Genomic DNA, 15,873 nt, shown 5'->3' on the forward strand with positions numbered 1-15,873 from the left:
TCTTTTTGGAGTTGTTTAATCCTCCTCTGCTGGGATCTTGAGAGATTTATTGTCTTATTTTATTTGCAGTTGATTTGTTGTTGTGTTTCATTTTCTGAGAGTGCAAGCATGATGTTGAACGAACATCACAACAATCACATTTAAACATTGATTCAATGCCTTTACCATGGATTTTTTGATGAAATTTCAACATTTTTTCAACATTTTTTCAACATTGATTGCAGGTGCAAAAGTGATGTTGATTCATTTTGGTTAACATTTACACATTAACGTTGATGTAACATTATTTCAATGGTTGCTTGGTTTCTGGTAAGGTCATTTTGAAATTCAGACATAAAACAGCAATGAGAAGAAAAAGTTCAAAAATGTACCTGTAAAGTAATAATTTATGAATAATCTCTCAATTTTAGTTGTTTGCTTCTCTGTGTTTTACTCTGATAAAAATACCTCAGATTTAAAATCAACCCTAAATCCAGCATAGAGAGGTTCAGTGAATGGGGTGTTGAATGTGTGTAAGTGCGTGAGTGTGTGTGTGTCAGAGACACTGTTAAAGGACAGAGTCCCGGCCGACACGTCCAGATACACTCCTACTCTATTAGAGGATGGATAGGCTGGTATGTCTGTTTGCTTATTATCATGAAAGGCAGTGTATCTTTTTCTAGAGCAGTGCAGACTCCAAGATTTGTTACTATATCCAAACCAAGAGTCTCGACCCCCATTCCTGTTGATTCCTTTATATGTCACTGCTATATCAGCCCCCATTCCACTCCATTCAGCCTCCCAGTAACAGCGTCCAGTCAGACTCTCTCTACACAGAACCTGACGACACTCATCAAATCTCTCTGGATGATCAGGATACAGCTGATGGTCTAACACACGTGTTATCTTTCTGTTCTCCTCAGAAAGGATTATTTGAGTGTGTGCTGTGTTTGGATCCAGTGTGAGACTACAGGCCCCTGAACAAAAGAAGAAACAATGAGAACACAATAGCAATTCATGAATCAAGGTCAGTATGGATCAATATTATAAATCAATATTTGCCAAATGAAATAGATTTACAGTATAATTTTCTGCCAATTTTTTATAAATGCCCTTTTAAATGTATCTGTGTGGAATTTTATGTAAAATTTGACTGATTCCCAATTTAACCTTCAATCAGTCACACTGCAAAGGTGAAACAAAAGCTGTATCTGACATGGCGTTTATGTTTATTTACACAGATTGTTTATCCTGTTAACCTTCATGAGGATGCTGATGCACTGAATCGTTCTATGTTTAAATTAGTTCAAAGTTACTGTTGCTTTAATGTAATTACCTTGACAAACTATTCATCATTAAAAAGATCCAAGACTCAAACTTCAGTATTTGAGCTCTATTTTATTTTGGGAAACTTATAGCGACAGTTATGTCAGTTATGTCATGAAAATGCACATGATTTTGAAAAAATCAAAACTGTGCAGATTTGGAGAAATATTGATAGATTCTCATATGTCTATGTCAGATTTCTGTAGAGAGGAATATTTATTTAATATTTATTCAATTTTTACCCTAAATGCGCCAATGTAATCATTATGAGCGCTGGATACTCTGATGTAATGTGTTTTCAATTCATACTGGCAGCCTGTGGACGCTCCACCCAAGAAAAATCAAAAGTGAGATCTCTTTAACATCTCAAATGTTTCTCCTAGACCTAAATTAGATTACTTTAACATCAAATGGAGACTTTTGCTTGAGTCTCCTACTTCTCACACTTGTCTCCTGAGACAAAAACTTTAACACACTCACTATGATCTCCTTTAAAGTTTTAGAAGAGATCTCAACATCACACACTGTGCTCAGATTTTTCTCCTTGGCTAGAGACTTTGGATGACTCACATTTGTCTCCTCTAAAGATCCAGAAGAGATCTCGACAACATCACACACTGTGCTCATATTTTTCTCCTTAGGTACCCTGCAAACAAGTCTGCACTGGCCCTTTACCGGCCCACTTAGGGCTGCCAGCGCAGGGCCCCTGAGAAATTGCTCATAAAAAACACTGGCCCTGCATAGGCAGCCCTCACTTAGCCTCCAAGAAACCTTAGCGCTGTTTTATTTGAAGTCACCGTTATGGAGGTAAGTCCTTGTTTTAGTTGGGCTCTTGACTCTTGACTTCTTTACTTTAATGTTTCTCTGGCTGCTGTAACTGTGTGTTTCTGAAGCACATTTGTTCTAGCAAAAGTTGTGAGAAGTAAAACTAATCTTATGATTCAGTCATCATGTAGTTGCCTGATTCACTGATCTCACCCAGAGTCTGATCTCTGAGGACATTATTTAGATTTAATAATTTCACATTACAGGAACACTAGAATACCACTGCATGAAATGTTGTCTTGCTTTAATTTTTTGAATGTTTTTAAGTCATTATGTGGAAATTATTCTGACAGGATCATGTAGACTCACACAGACATCAAGATTCAGCGTATGAACCAATGGTGACAATCAATAAAATATTCAGATCAACTCTGAACATCCCAAAACAAGGTACTAAAATCACAAAAAAAAGCTTTTTGTTGATTGTCACCATTGTTGAGGTTCATATGCTGACACTTGATGTCTGTGTGAGTCTACATGTTCCTGTCCAAATAATTTCTGCATAATGACTTAAAAACATTCAAAATATTAAAGCAGGACAAAACTTCATGCAGTGGTATTCTAAGGGTACTAAATGTAAAATTATTAAATCTAAATAATGTTCTCAGAGATCAGACTCTGGGTGAGATCAGTGAATCAGGCCACTACATGATGACTGAATCATCAGATCAGTTTTTCTTCTTGCAGTTTCTGCTATAACAAATGTGCTTCAGAAACACGCAGTTACAACAGCCAGAGAAACATGAAAGCAAAAAAAGTCCAACTAAAGCCCAACTAAAACAAGCGCTTAAACTTATTATTTTCATTAAAACAGCGCTATGGCTTTTTGGAGGCTAAGTGAGGGCTGCCTAAGCAGGGCCAGTGCTAGGGGCCCAGTGTTTTGCCAATGAGCAAATTCTCAGGGGCCCTGCGCTGACAGCCCTAAGTGCAGGACTTTTTGCAGGGTAGAGACTTTGGATCACTCACATTTGTCTCCTCTAATGATTCAGGAGAGATCTCAACAGCATCACACACTATGCTAATATTTTTCTCCTAGAGACTCTGGATCTCTCACATTTGTCCCCTTAAAAGTTTAGAAGAGATCTCAATAACATTGCACATTGTGCTCAGATTTTTCTTCTTAGCTAGTGATTCTGGTGCTCTTACTCTTGTCTCCTCTAAAGTTTAAAAGAGATTTCAATAACATCACACATTGTGCTCAGACTTTTCTCCTCAGCTAGAGACACTGGAACTCTCATACTTGTCTTTTCTGAAGTTTCAAAAGAGATCTCAATAACATCACACACTGTGCTCAGACTTCTCCTTAGCTAAAGAATTTGGCGTTCTCACATTTGTCTCCTCTAAATTTTAAAAGTGATCTCAACAACTTTGCAATGTGTATACCAAGTCAAATGTCAAAACATTTCTACCATATACTATGTATTAACAATCAAATGAGTCAAGGATTGGGTCATAAGCCATTTAATGTTCCTGTCAGCAAAAAAGTGCAAGGATACCTTTCCTGTAGTTTTCCTGATACATCGTCTGGATTGACATTGCTATTTCGAACAACAAATTATTTGCCCTATGCACATAAACCGCCGTACTACTTTCTTATTGTTTCTACAATCAAGAGTAACGTTAACTTATTTCTGCATAATTTCACTCTTAATATATAGGCTTAAATGCTGAAATTATGGACTGTTTTTTATTTTATTTTATTTTATTTTATTTACTTTATTGGTGCACAATTTGTAAAGTTGTTGAGATCTCATCTAAACTTTAAAACTTCAGAGAAGACAAGTGTTAGACCATTGGACTCTTTAGTTTAGGAGAAAAATCTGAGAACAGTGTGTGATGTTACTGAGATTTCTTCTAAAACTTCTAAGGGACCATTGTGAGAATGTTGAGATGTTGTCTCAGGAGACAAGTGTGAGAAGCAGGAGACTCAAGTAGTTTTGTGTAGTTTCTATCTCATACATCAGAAGGAATTACTGTACAAAACTGTACAAAAAGGTCTCAGGTTACGTATGTAACCATGGTTTCCTGAGAACAGGGAACGAGACTCTGTGTTTACCGTTATGGGGGGAACCGTCACTCATGACAGGTATCCGAATGCCAAAGAATCACACCACTCCAATCATATTGGCCAGCCACAGCCTATGACGTCATCATAGCACGAACCCGGAAGTACAAAAGAACGCCTAGAAAAACAGTCAGTACCTGCTAGTCTTGAGGGACTGTTCAGCAGGCAGCCCGAAGCATGGCAGGGCAAGGCAGAGTCTTGTTCCCTGTTCTCAGGCAAACATGGTTACATACATAAACTGAGACGTTCCCTTTTGAAAGGGAACTCAACTCTGTGTTTACCGCTATGGGGAATGAAATACCCACGCCACCATGCTGAAGGAGAGTGCATGCCAAATGACTAAACAAACGTCCAGCAGTTCCAGAGAAATGCTGGAAGCAACTCACCCTCGGGTGACACAAGGCTGTCATCTGTCCCTTTTTCAACTTGAGTGGCCCAACCAGACATTGGAGCTAATGTAAAGAGTGTTTGTCAACAAGGCACGCTATTTGCACTTACATAGACACTCCGTTATAGGCTTGTGAAAAGTTAACAGATATTCCGGAAGAGAAGACAATGCTGAATAAAGTCGTAGTTTTTGTTATTTTTGGACCAAAATGTATTTTCGATGCTTCAACAAATTCTAACTAACCCACTGATGTCACATCACTACTTTGATGGTGTTTTTATTACCTTTCTGGACATGGACAGACTACCGTACAAACATTTTCAATGGAGGGATCTTTTTACATAAAAGATGTTTGCATTTAGTTCACAAGACAAAAAATGAAATAAAATAAAAAAATAGCTGATTTCAAGCATTTTTTGCATATTTGAACCCTTTCCAGCAGTGACTGAATGATTTTGAGATCCGACTTTTCACACTGAGGACAACCGAGGGACTCAAACACAACTATTAAAAAAGGTTCAAACATTCACTGATGCTCCAGAAGGAAACACGATGCATTAAGAATCGGGGGGTGAAAACTTCTGAATTCAAATGTCAAGGTAAATTGTACTTAATTTTTTTTCCGGAAAACATGCAAGTATGTTCTTTTGCTTTCGAAGGGCAGTACTAAATGAAAAACAATGATATTTAAACAAAATAAGAAAAATTGTGACATATTCATCCTGTTCAAAAGTTTTCACCCCTCGGCTCTTAATGCATCGTGTTTCCTTCTGGAGCATCAGGGCATGTTTGAACCTTTTTTAATAGTTGAGTTTGAGTCCCTCAGTTGTCCTCAGTGTGAAAAGATGGATCCCAAAATCATTCAGTCACTGCTGGAAAGGGTTCAAATATGCAAAAATGCTTGAAAACTGAAGAATTTTAGGACCTGGAGGATTTTTCTGAAGAACAGAGCTCAGTTTAACTGCTCAGAACAAACAAGAGACACATGAACAACCATCACAAAAAACAAAACAAAAAACAAAACAGTCGTAGATCATCCAGGTAATGACACACAGTGTTGAGAACCAATGGTTCACATACTTATGAATGGGGTTATTTTAATAAATTCAGCTATTGTTTTGTCTTGTGAACTAAATGTAAACATCTTTCATGTAAAATATCTTACTCAGGACAGTACTAAATAAAAAATAACATGCATTTTATATGATCCCTCTTATTTTATTAAAATTATTCACATTTTCACAGATTCTGCAAGTGGTTCACATACTTTTTCTTGCCACTGTAGTTACTATCTTTAAATAAAGCAACATGCAGCATAACATCAGTGTTTCTCAGCTCATAATTGACTGAAGCACAGACTCTATTCTTTAGCACAGTGGTGACCAGAGGTGGGTAGAGTATCCAAAAACTGTACTCAAGTAAAAGTACAAGTACTTATAGAAATATTTACTCAAAGTAAAAGTGAAAGTAATAATCTTAATAGTTACTTGAGTAAGAGTAAAAAATTATCCAATGAAAAAACTACTCAAGTAGCTATTTACTTTACTTATATATATATATATATATATATATATATATATATATATATATATACACAGGTACTGGTCATATAATTAGAATATCATCAAAAACTTGATTTATTTCACTAATTCCATTCAAAAAGTGAAACTTGGGTAACACTTTACTTGAAGGGGTGTGCATAAGACTGACATGACAAGTTTCCTCCAACAGAAGGTCAGATAATAGACAATTTCAAATTTCGTAAAAAAAGATGACACTGTTATAAAATAATGGTAACACTTTATTTTAGGGTCTTTTAACTAGTTGCTTATTACTATTAGCTTTCATATGGCTAAAATATTGGCTATTTATTAGTACTTATAAAGCACATATTAATGCCTTATTCTGCATGATCTTATTCTACATTCTTAATCCTACCCAATACCTAAACCTACCAATTAACTATAATACGCAGTAAAAGAGTTTATTGAGGGAAAAGTCATAGTTAATCTTTTATATATGTGTTCCCTATACTGAAATGTTACCAAAATAATGTAATGTAATGTTAACCCATAAAGCTAATTCGTTTTTTTAAGTTTGATAATTAATCTGCTATGTCATGTTTATGACAGGTTATGATGTTTTGCTAATGTCAAGTTGTCATGACAAAGACACTGACAGGTTATGATGTGTTGGTTTATGTCAAGTTGTCGTAACAAAGACATCTCAAACAATGTCATCTTTGCATTAAAAATGACATAATTGAGCGAATGACATTTAATGACAGTTGTCATAAACATGCATAAAACCTCCTTCATATTCATGACATGTGTCATGTCAAGATTATGAAGGTGTCATGTCAGTCTTATGCACACCCCTTCAAGTAAAGTGTTACCGAAACTTGTATATTATATTCATTCATTACACACAGACTGATATATTTAAAATGTTTATTTCTTTTAATTTTTATGATTATAACTGACAACTAAGGAAAATCCCAAATTCAGTATCTCAGAAAATTAGAATATTACTTAAGACCAATACAAAGAAAGGATTTTTAGAAATCTTGGCCAACTGAAAAGTATGAACATGAGCATGTACAGCACTCAATACTTGGGGCTTCTTTTGCCTGAATTACTGCAGCAATGCGGCATGGCATGGAGTCGATCAGTCTGTGGCACTGCTCAGGTGTTATGAGAGCCCAGGTTGCTCTGATAGTGGCCTTCAGCTCTTCTGCATTGTTGGGTCTGGCATATCACATCTTAATATCATATCACATGGGGTTAAGGTCAGGCAAGTTTGCTGGCCAATTAAGAACAGGGATACCATGGTCCTTAAACCAGGTACTGGTAGCTTTGGCACTGTGTGCAGGTGCCAAGTCCTGTTGGAAAATGAAATCTGCATCTTCATAAAGTTGGTCAGCAGCAGGAAGCATGAAGTGCTCTAAAACTTCCTGGTATACGGCTGCGTTGATCTTGGACCTCAGAAAACACAGTGGACCAACACCAGCAGATGACATGGCACCCCAAACCATCACTGACTGTGGAAACTTTACACTGGACCTCAAGCAACATGGATTGTGTGCCTCTCCTCTTTTCTTCCAGACTCTGGGACCCTGATTTCCAAAGGAAATGCAAAATTTACTTTCATCAGAGAACATAACTTTGGACCACTCAGCAGCAGTCCAGTCCTTTTTGTCTTTAGCCCAGGCGAGATGCTTTTGACGCTGTCTGTTGTTCAAGAGTGGCTTGACACAAGGAATGTGACAGCTGAAACCTATGTCTTGCATACGTCTGTGCGTAGTGGTTCTTGAAGCACTGACTCCAGCTGCAGTCCACTCTTTGTGAATCTGCCCCACATTTTTGAATGGGTTTTGTTTCACAATCCTCTCCAGGGTGTGGTTATCCCTATTGCTTGTACAATTTTTTTTCTACCACATCTTTTCCTTCCCTTCACCTCTCTATTAATGTGCTTGGACACAGAGCTCTGTGAACAGCCAGCCTCTTTTGCAATGACCTTTTGTGTCTTGCCCTCCTTGTGCAAGGTGTCAGTTATAATCATCAAAATTAAAAGAAATAAACATTTGAAATATATCAGTCTGTGTGTTGTGATGGAATTTTTGAACTAATTAATAATGAACTAACATTTCTTTTCTTTACAGGCCTAATAATAATCTAACTTTGAAATAGAGAAATAGTCACTAGGACTGAGTGTTGTGATTCAGAAAAAATTCTGCTGTGCTGGCTAGACAGCATCCTTCTGAGGATAAAAAATAGTCTTTGAGGAATTGTTTTTACCTATTGAGTAATCTGAACTATTAACCCTGAGACATTTTTTTTTGATGATCTTGTGATTCAGTTGTTCTAAATCTAAATTTATGCGGGACAGAGGAACTGAGATGTTTTTCTTAAATCTAAACCAATCATATTAAGACTGATAATAATGAGTAATAGATCATGCCATACTGACTGTGAAGTGTACCTGAAATCCTATAAAACCTGTTGTATTCCTTTGTTTGGAGAGAGATTCTCTGGAATTGATGAGAACTCTCCCGGCCGTGATTAAAGCATATTCTGAGGCATAGTCTGGAGTCTGTTTGGTTGTTAGGCTGCACAGCAAACTAAGCACTAGAGATCTTACTTCTATACTGTGTTTAGTGGAGGTGAGGAGCACTAAAGAGCTTAGTATCAGGTGATAGTGCCCCAAAACAGGCCGAGACGTCGGCCGACTCGAACAGGTATTGAAGTACGCTTAGTAGAGTATAAATTTATATGTTTTTGAGTGTCGATTAGGAGACGCTCCGCATGGGTGTCTGGGACACCCGGTTTAACTTAAGTTAGGTGCGTAGGGAAAAATCTACCACAGTGTAATGAATGGATATAATATACAAGTTTCACTTTTTGAATGGAATTAGTGAAATAAATAAACTTTTTGATGATATTCTAATTATATGACCAGCACCTGTATTGTTTAGATAGATATTTAAATTAATATCATAATTAGATATCGTTACAACAAACACAGAGGAGACAAGCATTATTTCTGGCATCTGTAGCCCAAATATCATTGCATGTCTTTTGCTTTGTACAAACCCGATTCCAAAAAAGTTGGGACACTGTACAAATTCTCTTCACTGTACAAATTCTCTTCACTGTACAAATCCTCTTCTTTTTATAACAGTCTGCAAATGTCTGGGGACTGAGGAGACAAGTTGCTCAAGTTTAGGAATAGGAATGTTGTCCCATTCTTGTCTAATACAGGCTTCTAGTTGCTCAACTGTCTTAGGTCTTCTTTGTCACATCTTCATCTTTATGATGTGCCAAATGTTTTCTATGTGTGAAAGATCTGGACTGCAGGCTGGCCATTTCAGTACCCGGATCCTTCTTCTACGCAGCCATGATGTTGTAATTGATGCAGTATGTGGTCTGGCATTGTCATGTTGGAAAATGCAAGGTCTTCCCTGAAAGAGATGACGTCTGGATGGGAGCATATGTTGTTCTAGAACTTGGATATACCTTTCAGCATTGATGGTGCCTTTCCAGATGTGTAAGCTGCCCATGCCACACACACTCATGCAACCCCATACCATCAGAGATGCAGGCTTCTGAACTGAGCGCTGATAACAACTTGGGTTGTCCTTGTCCTCTTTAGTCCGGATGACATGTCGTCCCAGTTTTCCAAAAAGAACTTCAAATTTTTATTCGTCTGACCACAGAACAGTTTTCCACTTTGCCACAGTCCATTTTAAATGAGCCTTGGGCCAGAGAAAATGGCTGCACTTCTGGATTATGTTTAGATATGGCTTTTTTTGACCTATAGAGTTTTAGCCGGCAACGGCGAATGGCACGGTGGATTGTGTTCACCGACAATGTTTTCTGGAAGTATTCCTGAGCCCATGTTGTGATTTCCATTACAGTAGCATTCCTGTATGTGATGCAGTGCCTTCTAAGGGCCCGAAGATCACGGGCATCCAGTATGGTTTTCTGGCCTTGACCCTTACACACAGAGATTGTTCCAGATTCTCTGAATCTTTGGATGATATTATGCACTGTAGATGAAGATAACTTCAAACTCTTTGCAATTTTTCTCTGAGAAACTCCTTTCTGATATTGCTCCACTATTTTTGGAGGAATTGGTGATCCTCTGCCCATCTTGACTTCTAGGAGACACTGCCACTCTGAGTGGATCTTTTTTATAACCAATCATGTTGCCAGTTGACCTAATAAGTTGCAAATTGGTCCTCCAGCTGTTCCTTATATGTACATTTAACTTTTCCGGCCTCTTATTGCTACCTGTCCCAACTTGTTTGGAATGTGTAGCTCTCATGAAATCCAAAATTCCAAAATTCATTTCAAAATGTCTCACTTTTAACATTTGATATGTTATCAATATTCTATTGTGAATAAAATATAAGTTTATGAGATTTGTAAATTATTGCATTCCTTTTTTATTCACAATTTGTACAGTGTCCCAACTTTTTTGGAATCTAGTTTGTATAATAATAACGTATACAGCTACATTTGAAAGATGAGAGAAAACTCTTTACATGTGCTCGCGTTCATAACCCCTGAACATCTGAACACAAACAATGATCAAATGCACATTGACAGATCTTCTTCTGTCTGTTCTCTAAAATGTAATCAAATGTATATTTTAGCAGGCGCGTGTAAACTGCTTAATGCAAAGGCTTTCGTTTTCAAGACGAACAGGTTGCTGGTGCCGCCATTGTGAAATAGGTAGGCTACCCACAAATAACCGCGGGACAGCGGGTGTTCATTTCATACTCTCTGAACAATGGTAGCTTATTTAATGTATAAATTAAGATATATGTCCATAAAAATGGTAAAGAAATGCTACATACTTTGTTATCGTGGTGTAATAATCTGCTTGGTTGTAAAATGTTGGCTATTGGCTGTATGAATTGAAATCAAATAAAAATCGATACCTGTGTGGAATTGTTCCCAGACAGCATATGCAGTTCAACTAATAAAGATCTTCATCGCTGGCAAACAATAGGATGCATTTGCAGATTTGCTTTTAATTGACTGGAGGTCGACTGCCACTTTATCCAACGCTCCAAGTGAAAAAAAAAACTTCAGATGATTCAGTGCGTGCAGGAACTAAACAAATCATTCAAACTGATTCACGAACCAATTTAGACAGTTCTGCCAACTTGTTTGAACAAGTCTTTGAACAGAATCGACTCAAAAGAGTGATTCATTTGTCAATGGGACATCGTTCATGAAAAAAAGTAGCGAAGTAAAAGTACAGATTTTTCATTAGAAATGTACTCAAGGTAAAGCTGCAGTCTGTGATTTTTGGCCCTCTAGTGGTTAATAAACAGAACTTCACACATCTTGTGGAAGAACACTGTAGCCGGAGCTACTTTTCTCCATGTATGTCTATAGTGAGTCACGCAGTTACTGTGATACTCTGAGACGGGTCATACCAGTCTGGTCTGAAATAGTCAGAATATAAACACTTATTATAAGTGTACCATAATGATTCAGGGTAAGAAAAAAACACAGTTTGGAAAATGGATTCATGTTGTACATTCTCATTTTATATTTTTTGTAAATTTTGAACTCAAAAAAGTTATGGACAGCAGCATTAAAGTAAAAGTACCCACATTTAAATCTACTCTAAAAAGTACAAATTTTCCAAAAAACTACTCAAGTAAATGTAATGAAGTAAATGTACTTCGTTACTACCCACCTCTGATGGTAACCCCCAAAATTAAATAATTAAACTAACAGATCCCTTCTTTATCGTCTTGTGCAAAACACTTCATTTTAATATTTACTCTCCTTATCAGTTACTGACTTTGCATAACTTTCTTTCTAATAACTTTCACTAATATTTCAGTGAAATAAATTTGTTTTGTTTAGTAAATTTGACTGTTAGGTTTTACAGTATATTACTGTTTTTCCTTGATTTTATGGTAATCTACGGGCAGCAGGGTTGCCAGTAAATTACTGTTTTTCTACAGTTTGTTGAACAACAAGAACAGAAAAAAGAGAAGAGATGAGCAGAAACATAAGAACTGACTTTCAGCCACAACCTTAGATAAAATCAACTGAAGATAAAAGAAGACATTAAACCTCTCAAGATATCAGCAGAGGCTCAAACAACTCCATAAACAGCATTAACAGCTTTACTTATTACTAACCAGACTGGCTTTATTTCTGTCATACATCTACATAAGTTCTTATTGAGAATTACCAGAGGTTTTGAGAATTACCAGAGGTGTTACATGTGCACTCTGTTTCTGGACTTGTACTATTTCCCACCACTAGTTTGTCTCCATGACTACTGATCACCTTCATTATCACCACCAGCTGTGTTCAATCACCTAGCTCATTTGTCTATGTATATATGCCCTGTGTTTTCATTCCAGTGTTGTCCGGTATCATTCATGTGTAGTGTGGTTGTTTCCTCGTGTTATCTGTCTGTGGATTACCTTCTTTGTGGATTTATTAAAGAGAGTTATACTTCTATTCTCCTCGTCGTGCGTGTTAATGCTCACAACCAGCTACTGTAACAGAATACCGGACCAAAACAGTGTTTTCGTCACCATGTGCACACCTCCATTTCTGTTAATCTGCCTTGAGCAGAAGGACCGCTTCCTCGAGGCACATTTGGACGTTTTTTTGTTTTTAGTATCAGCTACAACTTTCCCGGACAGCAGCCTCTGCAGCTTCCTGTATGCCGGCCTTAACACTGCCACCAAAGCACAGCTGTCCGGGGAAGGGCCTCAAGGGAGCTTCCCAGATTACGTGGAGTGGGTGCTGGCGTCATGTGGATCGTCTATGACCGTGGATTTCTGCGACAACGACGCCAGCCCCACTCCCACTCCAGTGCCCAGCCAGGAACCTCCAGACAGTGTGGAAAGTCAGCGCGACACCACCGGAGACAGAGAGCCCGCCTCCACCGCAATGCAGGAGCCAGCGACCAGCGGAACGACTGAGTGTAACATCGCAGCGGAGCCGGAGCACAGCGTGTCTGACCAGGTGTGCGAGACGGCTGCAACATCCATCGCCAAGGGAGTCAGTGAGGAAGACGAGGGTTTGGAATGGAGCCCCGCCACACTCCCGCCACTGAGAGTGAGTTCCAGGCAAACACTATGGGCTTTTGTTTTGAGTTTGGAGAGGATTCCCTACCTCCGTTAATTCCTCCTGAAACTGTCTATTTTATTTTGGATGAACTGGTCCCGCCCAGCCTCCCTCTCCCACCTCCTCTCCAAACCCCTACTCAAGAATTTTTGTTTTTCAGTCTCTCTGTTAATCAGCCCTTTCTCCAGCCTTCAACCATGCCTGCCACCCAGCCCTTGCTGTCTCACATCACTCCCTCAGCTCTACACCAGCCTCCTCTCAGTGGCGTGGCTACACCTGGGGCCTGCTGTGAGCCAGCTTCAGACGATGAGGATCTTGCGGCTCCGCCTCCGGCCTCAGATCCCGTCATAACACCTCGGCTCATCGTCCTGACTCCTCCGCCGTTGCTCCTTCCACCCTCGTCTACAGCAGAGACCATCGATCGTTCGGCTCCACTGGACTCCCTCGGACCCTCAACTCCACCTGGGTCAGACATCGCCTCTACATCGCCACGGACTTACGTGTCATTCGAGTTTCTCCGACCCTCCACCCCTATGGCTCTGATTGGCTCCGCCTTCCCTCAGGTTCCATCTCAGCCCTCAGTCATTCCAGCTCCACCTCAGCCCTCCGGTACCCTGCTTCCGCCACGGGGGGCCGTTGCTGTGACTCCGTCGCGGACTCCGAGACCTTCGGCATCACTCCGCTCCTTCGGCTCTCTGTCTTCGCCCAAGGCTCCACCTTCATTGGCTGTGCTGCTTCCACGCCTCCCCAAGGTTGTTTGGAGAGTTTCACCACCTCGGCTCCTCCCTCCAGCAACGCCGCTATGGGTCACAATCCTGGCTGTGGCCTGGAGCATCACCTGGACTCCCCTGCTCAAGGCCACTCACTGGATTTCACCACCATCTACACCTCCCTGGACTCCATCACCTGCACCACCCTGGACTCCTGTACTCCGCCTCCTCCCGGTTAGCCGTCCGCCTCCTGAGCCGCCTCCTACACCATCCCATATTCATCTTCCCGGGAGGGGGCAATATGTTACATGTGCACTCTGTTTCTGGAATTGTGTTGTACTATTTCCCGCCACTAGTTTTTTTCCATGACTACTGATCACCTTCATTATCACCACCAGCTGTGTTCAATCACCCACCTCGTTTGTCTATGTATTTAAGCCCTGTGTTTTCAGTCTAGTGTTGCAAGAGAGAGAGAGAGAGAGAAAGAGAGTGCTTCTAGTCGGTGTCATTCAGCGCGATTCCGCCTATCCCGCCTTCACTAATCGATAACGAATTGTGATTGAAACTTCGCAATGTGTGTGTTGTCATCATTCATTTTGAAGTATTTCCACACCTCTGAGGCTGACATTGTTTCTGCTGCTGCCGCCGGAAAATTATGTCAGTTACGTCACGTGAGGTATCGGTCTTTGATATTGGAGGTATTTTTACGAGTACGAGTACAAATACACAAGCTTGGTATCGGGTCCGATCTGAACCAGACTAGTGCATCCCTACTAACAATGCACTAGTCTGGTTCAGATCATATCTACATAATAGAAACATTTAATTCAGGGAAAAATGTCACGTCAAAAACTGTCACAGTTACTCATGGTGTCCCTCAAGGTTCAATGTTGGGACTACTGCTTTTCATCATCTACATACTACCCCTTGGCAACATTTTCCATCATTATGGGATCAATTTTCATTGTTATGCTTTGATACCCAAATTTACATCTCCACAAAACCAAACAACTCTTTACCCCCTTCTGCCCGTACCTCCTGTCTACAAACTATTAGTAACTGGATGTCATTCAATCATCTCAAACTCAATGGAAATAAAAGTGAGGTTCTCCTTGATGGTTCAAAGGTCACACTCTCCAAAACCCAACATTTCACTATTTCAGTTGATGGCTCTCCGATTCCTATCTTATTCCATATCGTCATTCTCAACAGTGCACTTTCTTTTGGCCCTCATTTCAGCAATATAACTCACACTGCTTATTTTCACCTCCACAATATCTCCAGGCTCCGCCCCTCTCTTTCCCAACATAATACTAAGGTCCTTATTCATGCATTGGTCACTTCCTGAATTGACTATTGCAACGACCTGCTCATTGGCACCCCAAATAAACTTCTCCATCATCTACAATCCATTCAGAACTCTGCAGCTTGTATGTCACTGTACCAGATCCAGCGGACCACATCACACCCCTTCTCATTCAGCTCCACTGGCTTCCTGTTCCCTACCGGATTAATTACAAAATTCTATTACTAATCTTCAAAGCCCTGCATAACTTTGCCCCCATACCTCTCAGACCTGCTTCTTCCCTACATTCCATCCCGACCACTCCATTCATCCACAGCTGCAATGTTAACTGTACCAACATTTAGACTTAGTACCATGTTGACTAGAGCATTCAGCTGCTCTGCTCCACGTCTTTGGAACTCTCTCCCTCCTCACATCCGTCAACTGGACTCTCTTCACCAATTCAAATCACTGCTTAAAACACATCTGTTTAGATTATCATACTCTACATAATTCACACCATATTCATTTTATTTCATGTTTATTAGTTTATTTTATTTTATAACCTGATTGTATTGTGATTATATTGTGGGCTTGTATTAATTTTTTTTTCTCTATTTTGTTATGTAAGGTGTCCTTGGGTGTTTATAAAGGCGCCAACAAATAAAATGTATTACTATTAT

General features: G+C 39.5%; 1 protein-coding gene across 1 annotated transcript in view; it reads right to left on the minus strand.

The window, feature by feature from the left end:
• Nucleotides 1-15,873, minus strand: part of LOC125254620 (NACHT, LRR and PYD domains-containing protein 12-like) — a 52,268-nt gene continuing 36,395 nt past the window's right edge. Inside the window, exon 9 of the mRNA XM_048169311.1 lies at nucleotides 1-956. Within this exon, the coding sequence (XP_048025268.1) occupies nucleotides 430-956 (527 nt within the window). The 3' untranslated portion in view covers nucleotides 1-429. The remainder of the gene's footprint in view (nucleotides 957-15,873) is intronic.

This window comes from Megalobrama amblycephala, linkage group LG19 (genome assembly GCF_018812025.1).
Source record: "Megalobrama amblycephala isolate DHTTF-2021 linkage group LG19, ASM1881202v1, whole genome shotgun sequence".
NCBI lineage: Eukaryota > Metazoa > Chordata > Actinopteri > Cypriniformes > Xenocyprididae > Megalobrama > Megalobrama amblycephala.